Source organism: Oryza sativa, chromosome 8, assembly GCF_034140825.1.
Source record: "Oryza sativa Japonica Group chromosome 8, ASM3414082v1".
Lineage (NCBI taxonomy): Eukaryota > Viridiplantae > Streptophyta > Magnoliopsida > Poales > Poaceae > Oryza > Oryza sativa.
This window is the reverse complement of record NC_089042.1, coordinates 19,744,442-19,754,674: the sequence shown is the minus strand read 5'-3', so window position 1 is coordinate 19,754,674 and position 10,233 is coordinate 19,744,442. Positions and strand designations below refer to the sequence as shown.

The following is a 10,233-nucleotide window of genomic DNA, read 5'->3' as shown; positions in this document are numbered from 1 at the left end:
AAATATCTTTACAATATTGTAGAGCATTAAAATGCCTCATACGTAACTGTTGGTAAATTGTCTTTAGAAACAAGAGGCGTTTTAAAAAGAATATCTCTATACCGTTTAGTATTCTTTTTATAAAAAAAATAGAGGCACTTTCTAGATGTATTAAATTATGCTACAACTATAGCAAATTAACAAGGTAAATCAATGTAGAAAACGATTAAAAAAAGCTAATTTGCTATTGCCGATTCTTGAACCCAAGACATCGATCAATACATCATTTTTATACTCTCATATCATTAGTTGTAAATATGTGTCTTGCATTAGTTAACTCTAGTTACTTAGTGTACATTAATATTAAAAAAATTGCCTCCACACAAGTTTAAATGCCTTTACACATGAGATAGATTTTAAAGCACCAAAAAAATACCTCTACAATATAAGATTAACAGAATGTGCTAAATATCTCTAGAGCGTCTCTACAGTAAAAGTATGGTTTAAGAAGCAATTTGAAAAATGGCTTTAGAAAAGTGTCCCAATGTAAGTTTTTTTTTGAAGTATAGGATAGTATGGAATAGATGGTAAGATCAAACACTATCAAATTAGGATACTAAGTGAGATCTATATCGCTTCGATTTAGTAAGATTATGGTATTGTAGGATATTAAGATACATATCCAAAGTGTGGATATTTTAGGGGAAAAAGAGTAACTCTTATAGAGCAGGAGTTGATGTACAATTATGTTTACAATAGAATCCAATACAAGTACACGACTCTTGTTTCAAATAATAGTTAATCTTTCTCAGCGCAATTACGTGAAAATGTGCGCTATTTTTGATAAAAAAAATAAAGTAAATTTCACAAAGCTACAAATACTTGAACCAAATTGTCGCAAAACTACATAAATATGTATCACAAAACTATAAATTTAGCACCAAAATTTTCACGGATTTAATGCATCGTATCATAAAACTACAAATTTAACAATGAAGTTATTAAAGAACTATATATTTTAGAATTTAGAACCATAACACTGTTATGTATCTAAAATTACAAAAGTTGTAGTTTTGTGATAAAATTGTTGTTAAATCTGTAGTTTTGTAAATTTGTAAATTCGTGATAAATTCGATATTAAATCTATAATTTCATGATACACTTTCTTAAATTTGTAGTTTGATGATAATTCAATAAAAGTCTCTATAGTTTTTTTTAAATCTATCTATTATATACTAAAAGTCCATTAATCTTCCTACAAACACTCCCAAGCTGCCACGTGGCACTCCTACAAACGCTCCTAGGTCGCCATGTGGCATAGTCTAATCTCACCGTCGATTTTCATTTAAATTGGTGGACCCGTTATTTTATACCGTTAGATTAGATTTATACATAACGTCGATTTTCGTTTAAATTAGTGGACCCACTATTTTATACCAACAGATTAGATCTATATATATATTACCTTTCTCCGTACGGTTTGCCGAAGGAATAGAACGTACGTACGTACATACGACAACCAAAATAAAACATACATGATTAGTACTATCAAAAAGCAAATATCTACAATATAAAGTTGAAATATATTGGCCCACAAATATACACATGCAGCTGAACTAATTTTAATGTTGATTTTCACTTAAATTGAGATGGATTCATATTTTATCTATATGTGTTATTGATTTTCAAATTAGTGGACCTGTTATTTTATACTATTAAATATGTAACACCTTTCTCATGTACATAATATTTGCCGGAAGAAAAAAATGCATGTACTTACTATAAAGATAGAGCTAAAGTAAAACATAAGTACTTAGTACCATCTGAAAAAATCGATGGCCTTTAAAATAGAACTATCTACAATATAAAGATGAAATATATTGCATGTAGTGTTAAACTAGATCTATAATATAAATATCAAATCAACCATCTATAAATGTTCATCTTTTAAAATTATTTTAAAATTATATATCTAATTTGTGATCCTACAAACACTTCTAAGTCGCCATATGGAGCTCTTACAAATGCTCCTAGGCCGCCACGTGGTACTGTGTAGTCTCACCCTCGATTTTCGTTTAAATTGGTGCACCTGTTTAGACCATTAGATCAGATGTATACATAGTACCTATTAAAAAAAGTAGGATTGAAAAGGAAATAAAGTTTCGGTAGTACTGTCCGCAGCAAGAAAAAATATTATATACTAATAGTCTACTAAACTACCTAAAAAATTCTAAGTTGCTATGCGGTGCTCCTACAAATGCTCTTAGATCGTCATGTGGCACTATATAATCTCACTATCAATTTTTATTTAAATTGGTGGATCACGTGGCATACAAATGGCTAAGTTGAGGTGGCCCAAGTATGTTATAGTACTCTATGAGAATGTTATAGTAAATTAGGAATTAAAATTGTGCTTTATGCTGATCTTGAGGGGACACAGCTACATCGATGAGGTACCCAACTTTCAAGGTAATAGATCACCTATTAGTGAGGCATTCATGTTTAACTTAAAGGTTGTTATCCTATTAGTTGGTAGAAAGTGATACTTTTAGAATATTTATATATGGATTTGGAAATAAGTGAGACATGAAGACTTAGCTAAGTAGTGCATTAATGATATATTAGGCTTATTTTATTTGCACATATGCAATTTCATCTATTAATAGGTAATGAACTTTTATAATAGTGATAATGAGTTGTTACGATAAATGGAGAATTTCTATGTGATCGGAACAAAGTGTTTTTTTTACTAAAAGTCCATTAAATTTCATACAAATACTCTTAAGCCGCCACATGTCACTCCTACAAATGCTTCTATACCGTCACGTGACACTTTCCTTTAAATCGGTAGACCCAATATTTTAAATTATTAGATTATTAATTTTCACCATTAAATTTTATCTTCCAAAAAAAAAATCTGTACGTTCCCCCCTCCGAACACAAGTTCACGTAATACGTTTTAAAACGAAAAAAAATGCGCACATGTATGTACGTACTCCCTCTCTCCCCGTCTAACCCTCCCTTTCCATCTTTCCAATTTTCTGGCTAACAACCAAATGCATAGTATAAAAATTAATTAGATAGCTAAATAATCTCTTGGTACATATATTTTTATATAAAAATTATAATATGTAACTTGGATGTATATACCCTTAATTTCCAGGGGCGAACTCAAAAATAAAATTATCAAGACATTACTTGGATATATACCCTTTGTTTTCAGTGGTGAACCCATAAAAAGATTATCAGGACACTACACACACAAATTATTTAATTATTGATTGATATATTAATTAATATGACATGAATTATCTATTATTATATATTAAAAGTCCATTAGATGTCCTACAAATTCTTTCAAGCTACCACATAGCTTCCTATAAACATTCCTAAATCACCATATGACGCTCTAATATATCTTAATATAAAAATTTTTGAGAAAAAACAATCATCTTACCCAAACCAGTAGACCTTATTTTAAAATGTTAGATCTATATCTTAATAATAAAACTTATGGATCGACTAGGCCGTCAAAATCCGTATGTACAATGCACATATCCACTTCCCTCCTTACATATGAGACGAACCCACCGGCTCTCGCCTCCTTGTTTTCCCTTACGGCAATTAAATTAACCACCGGATAAAAGAAAATCCTAAAAATTATCCCTAAAGAAATCCACCTTAATCTTTTAATAAAAATGGTGGACTCAGTACTTAATAATTTTTTAATAAAAATGGTGGACTCATTACTTTATACTATTAGACATCTAACGACTTCTACTAACTTAATTATATCTCTCAACATATATACCATATATACGAGGTCTATTTACCTATACAAATATGTAAAGCTAAATCAATCTACAAACGTACAGATAAATCCGTTAATCCGTATATGAATGAAGTTCTTTTTAATTACTATGTCCATCCTATATTGAATCCTAAAATTTTATAGGAATTAAGGAAGAATGAAAAAAATATACTAAGATTCCCCTCTCTAAATAAGACTCATTAAATATGAGGTATGTGCAGAGTTAGAAGATAGTTAGAGTACTGTTGGATAAAAATTGAATAATGGATGGTTGGATGGGACGAGTAGTATTAAAATCCTTTATATCTTAGGATAAAATTTGAATCCTTCAATTTATGGATGGAGGTAGTACAAGCAAATAGACATATGTAATTATGTCTTTAATTAGATAAAGAAGTCACATTACCGTATTTTTTAATATGAAATTTCTTAACTTAATATATCCTAAAATCTATTAATACATCTTTAGTATACAAGAAAAAGTATTACTTAAAAGTTTAAATTAAGATGCTAAATTTTTTTAAAAAAGAAACACATGTAGTATAAATGATAGTTTCATATGAACCGGATCCATTGTTGCGACATTTTTTCTTATAAATTTAAGACGACATGATTCAAGTAATTTTAGTTTACAATTTGTAACAACTCGTTCTCCAGAACAACACATCCCAGCCCATTCAACCGGCACGTCCACTTACAAATACCACCCACACTTACACTTTCGTTCTCGCTTTATGTAAAATAGTCAACACGAAAATGATATGGTTAGAAGGGCAGTGCCTTACAAGTTGGTTGCACTCTTGCTTAACTAGCAATACGGTAGTACTGAAGTGCACACAACGCTTATAGACAACACATATCATATTCTTTCAATAAAACATAGGCCATATCCTAATCGAATTAGGATGTCACAGACACCCCTCAAAGGACCTGACGTCCCCGTCGGTCCAACATGTGTATAGACAAATGTCACAGACACCCCCCTTAAAGGACCTGACATCCCCGTCGGTCCAACATGCGTATAGACAAATGTCCAGAAACATGTCCCTTTTAGCACACGTCCGTACGTCCAATGATCGAAACTAACTTTCAAAACATTCCCAAACAAATTATTGATATATACATATTTAGAAGAGAAATTTTTTGAAAAAGAAATCATATATACATAAACATTCATAACAAAATTTTAAACACTACTAAATAAGATGCCCAAATTTTAAACACTACTAAATAAGATGCCCGCGCATCAGCGCGGCTACCTTTCTAGTTTACTTTAAAAATAGTGTATTTGTCACTGGGCACATATTATTCAATCAGTAACCTACACATAGTGAAAAATAATATACTATTATGTAGTATGTAAAGAATACACATGCAAACAAACTGCTACTACTCCCTATTTGCATCTATACTCGTCACGAGTGGAGAAAATCACGAAGAAAGATCAGATTTTTGCTCCCTGAATGCTACCCCATGCATTTTTTAAGTGGCTTTGTGTGTGGATGCTAAGCTCGAGGAGATACGGTTGTTGGACAGTGCTGGTAGTCTAATATCCACCGTTTTTATATTCCAATACTATATTAGTATTATATTACATCCATGTGAAAGTAGGTAGCCGTCTAAACCTTGAAAGATCTAAAAGGCCAAAAGAGATCTTTCTGACAAAAGACGCTCCTTTTTGTTCCGTGCTTCAGCTGCTCATGCATGTGGCCAATGAACCCTACATTAGTATATGCCCCAGAGATTAACAGCCGATGTAACAAATCTTCTCTTTGCCATTTTACGCTGTCAAATCTCACCGCTAATCGCGCTAGCCAATGGGTTAGCTGACGGTGATTATTCTATATATATATGGTCAGGTAAAAATCTTGGGATTATCTTTCTACTAGAAGAAGCATGGACAGGTTGAAATGGAATTAAGCAGGAGAGCAACTACTCTGATCAGTGATCTCTCTAATCTATCTCTCTCTCTGACTCTTATCTACACCTACCAGCTTGCGTGTGACGAAAGCAAGTAGGACAGGTGAAACACTAGCACAAGGACAAGCGCACGAGCTGCTGCTAATGGAGACATACATGCAACTTCATTAATATGAAACTGTCCCCTACATGAATGTGATTAATTAACTGTAATAAGCAGTGATATACTATGATAGTATGATCTTGTTGTTTGGTTTGATCGATCTACACAAAGAGCATATGCAAATAGGGGAATTAAACACCCAAAGGAGTAGTAGAGATTAATAAGATATTAAAGAACCAAATGAAATTAAGCTACTAGCTAAATGAGCTTTACTACTACAAGCCAATCTGCTCTTGGAATATAATGAAGCGAGTGAATTGACCTACTCCGATGTACAAATCCACGAGTCCACGGATTGCGTTCTCATCGCCGCCGTCGCCGCCGCCGACGAAGGTGTCGGCGCTGCGGCGACGGTGACCGACGTGCTCTCCGCATTGTGCTCCAGTTGAGGCGCTGCGTGGGCCGCCGCGCCGGCGCCGGACGAGAAGGTCGTCTTCTTGCCGCCGCCGCCGACGCTCCGGGTCATGGACGCGCCCCCGACCACGCCGGACAGCTCGTCGCCGCCGTGGCCGTGGCCGCGGCTTCGTTGTTGCTGGTGCATGTGCGACCCGTCGGCGCCCATGATGCCATGCGTGAGGCCGAGGAAGCCGGCCGCCGGATCCTGCAGCCTCTGCGGCGGCGGCCGCGGGGCTAGGTCGCTGCCGGGAGCGTCGAACATGGTGTGCGCGGTGTACTTGACGTCGTCGCTGGCGCCGAGCTGGGCGCCGCCGAGGTGGCTCTGGAAGGAGAGGTAACTGCCGCCGTGATCCTGCATCCCTAGGAGAGAGGACGACGGCGCCGACGCGAGGTGGTACCTGTCGCCGGGTGCCGCCACCGCCGCCGTGGTTGCGGCGGCGGTGGAGGTTGCAATGGCAATGTTGGACGGCGACGGCGAGGACGTGGAGGGCGAGGGGAAAGGCGGGAACGGGGAAGGGTGGTGCTTCTGCGCGAACGGGCGGAGGAGGTAGGCCGGGAGCGAGGACGGGTTCCCGCCGCCGGCGGCGGTAGCGGCGGAGCGGAGGGAGGAGGGGGCGGGGAAGAGGTGGTCGAACCGCGAGCGCGCGGGTGGCCCGGCGAAGGGCGGCGAGGGGATGCCGGTGAACTCCTGCACCATGGCGCGGAAGTTGGAGGTGTCGGTGGTCAGCACCGTCGTCGGCGCGCGCCGCGACGCCCGCGTCCGCTTCCTCGACCCCCTCGCCGGCGGCGCGCCGACCCCCTGTCCCTGCTGCGCCACCACCTGCTCGGCAGAGACCTGCACGCCGTGCGGCGACGACGACGACGGCGGCGAGGACGACGCTCCCCCCGCTCCACCTCCACCGGGAAGCGGCGCCGTCCACTGATGCGCCGCCGCCTGAGACAAGGGCGGCAGCTGGGGCGGCGGCGACGCGAGCTCCTGCAAGCCATAAAACGAGCCAGTGCCACCACCGAACCCCGACGCCGACGCCGACTGCCGCAGCAGCGCGGAGAGCGGCGACGAGTCCACGCCACCGCCGCCGCATCTGGAGTCGAACTCGTCGTCCCCTCCACTCGACGACTGGAGACTCCCGCTGTTGCCGGAATCCATCCCACGAACCACCCCTTTCTCTCGATCTCGCCGGTGCAACTCCAAACCGCAACAACGACCACAACCTACGCCTCCCTACGAATCATCTCAACTCCACGGGATCCAACGTGAGGGAGGCGAGGCGAGAGGCAGTAGACCAGTAGTAGTAGCAGCAGCAGAAGAGGGGAGGAGAGGTTTTGATTATTCGTCCACAATCACAAGGGCCAAGGCCAACGCAAACGCAAACACAAGTTGCACCGTTTTAAGTGGCTTTTTTGTCCGGGGGAGGTGCGGTGCGTTGGTGTACGGGGGGGCGTGGAGACAGACAGCGGCCTGCAGCGCGCATGATTAGGCGCTGCGGAAAGTGGCAGGGGGGGTGGGGGGGGGGGGCAGGCAGCGATCCAGAGGTTTATTCGGGGGTGGTGGAGGTGGACTGGTGGTGGCCGTGGCTGTGGCTGCCTCCTGCACGGCACGGTGAAAGGATCAGCAGCAGCGTCGTCTCTGTCGATCGATCGATCGATCGGCAGACGATGGATGGCGCTGGGGTTGGGTTGGGTTGTGTGTGTTGTTGTGCGCGTTCCATCTGCATGCACTGCGTGCGGTGCCTGTGCTGTGTGCTTTCGAGGTTCGTTTGAATAATGGGGTGGTAAAAGGCGGAAGAGAGTTTCGGGGTTTGGGGGTGTCGACCGACTTGTTTGTTGCCGGTGTAGGGTCATTGCCTCTCGACCTATGGAGGTCAGGTACGGAGTGGTATGTTTGTACGTTACAACGGTGTTTATAGCTTCAAATCTTACAGAATCTTTAACTAATGGATACAACCTGTTTTAAATGAAATGAAAAAAAAGATGAATATGTCAAAAATCATAAATCTAGAGAAATAAACTGTTCTAAAATCGTTTTGATGCACTCTAATTGAGTGTAAGTATTATATAACTTACTCCCTCCGTCCCGAAAAAACGAATCTAGTACTAGATTTGACATATTATAGTACAATGAATCTAGACAGAGGTATATCCAGATTCGTAGTATTAGGATGTCACATTTAGTATTAGATTGGTTTTTTATGGGACGGAGGAAGTAAGTATTATCAAGTATAAGTGTGTTATAACTGAGTGTGAGTGCTATGTAACGAGTGTAACTGTAAATTGAATATATAAGAATACAAATCTTGATGGATGATGATGCAACATTCTACAGATAAAAAAGTGAAAGATAAAAGCCTAAAAATTTGTTGCAAGCGAAAATAGTAAAACCGTTCTTTTTATTCCGTTGGTATCGTTGGTTTTCTTAGGGAAGTGATGTGTTATCGGTTTTATTAGGAAGAGATTGGTTTTATTAGGAAGAGATTGGTTTGTTTATGTGAAAGGGGCGGGATGGAAGGAGGACGACTATGCTTTTAAGGTAGCAGATAAATGAAACGCATTTTTACTACGTTACACCGTTAAACGATGTTTTATCCGTTTGTGTATATTGGGTAAGCCAAGAGGTCAGTTGCCATAGTTTTGACATTTTTTTTGTTCTCCATCGTAATAAATTATAATTTGCTTCTTTTTCATTACCTGGCGCCTCCATACTTCCTTGGCTATAGCTATGCATGGCCACCACTATCCAACCACAGCAAACTAACCAGTATCCTCTTTGCATCCACCACCCTCCACCGATGGCAAGGTACTCCCTCCATCCCATAATATAAGGGATTTTAAGTTTTTGCTTGTAACGTTTGACCACTCATCATATTTAAAATTTTTTGAAATTATTATTTATTTTATTTGTGACTTACTTTATTATCTACAGTACTTTAAGCACAACTTTTTGTTTTTTATATTTGGAAAAAGAATTTAAATAAGACGAGTGGTCAAACGTTGCAAACAAAAACTCAAAATCCCTTATATTGCAGAACGGAGGGAGTACTTATTACCAGTTCCTCAATCACATCTAGATATATGTAGGTGGCTTTAATAGTTTTATAATGATCTCATAATAAAAAATTGACAACATAATAATTATGGTGATATAAGTATTGATAGGTCCGAACAGACATAAACAAATCTTGTCACTCGGTCACATGCTAGCTTCAAACAACACCATCTTAATAATCCAAAAACTCCGGTCGAGGTGTCTGATCATTTGGCGGGAGTGTTGGAGCTGCTCCTAACTTTTGGAGAAAGATTTTTATTTTTATTTTTTTGAGAAGGGTATTTTTTAGGGGCATCTATATCTAACCGGATACATGTGGTATTTTTAAATTAGGAACTTAGACTATCGAACAGGGAACTTAACCCTCAAATAACCCAATCTGAAATTCGCTCCTACGGAGATTTAAATTCAGGACATTGGGTGCTACTTAGATCAGTGCAACCACTAAACTACATGCCGTTTCACGAGAAAGATTTTTATACATTTTAATGAACTATCTTGCGATAATAAATGATTTATGGATTAAAAAAATAATTCTTTGTATCATTAACATGGGCCAGGGCCTAGCTACATCAATTTCGGTTTCGTGTAGAGTTCTTCTTTCTCTAGAAAAGAATATCCAGGCAGAGGTATTTCCAACATTACTCTACGCCTATGTTGATTGCGGTAATTCTAAAAAAAAAAAAGTTGATCGCGGTCAACAGACGGCTTCGCTTGTGGTCACCAATTTACTTTTTCTTCCTTCTGGAAAATATCTTCACTAGATTCTACGGTTGGTGATCTCAGTCACCGAGTTTTCTTCTTTTTGTTTTTTTACATTGCTTTTCGATCGCAAGATATACATAGCTAGTATGTACATGCATGTAAGGGCCGGACACAGGGTATAGTTACTATCCCTATTTTTTTAAGATATGATACTGT

General features: G+C 39.4%; 1 protein-coding gene across 1 annotated transcript; it reads right to left on the bottom strand.

Moving 5' to 3' along the window:
• Positions 1 to 5,852: 5,852 nt before the first annotated feature.
• On the bottom strand, positions 5,853 to 7,632 carry LOC4345543 (endochitinase A). Its single transcript, XM_015793510.3, has one exon. It carries the CDS (start codon positions 7,414 to 7,416, stop codon positions 6,136 to 6,138), a length of 1,281 nt encoding a protein of 426 aa, XP_015648996.1. The 5' UTR covers positions 7,417 to 7,632; the 3' UTR covers positions 5,853 to 6,135.
• Positions 7,633 to 10,233: the final 2,601 nt, after the last annotated feature.

Excerpts from the sequence above, each read along its gene's own strand:
- LOC4345543 (XM_015793510.3), bottom strand. The coding sequence starts at position 7,416 with ATGGATTCCGGCAACAGCGGGAGTCTCCAGTCGTCGAGTGGAGGGGAC.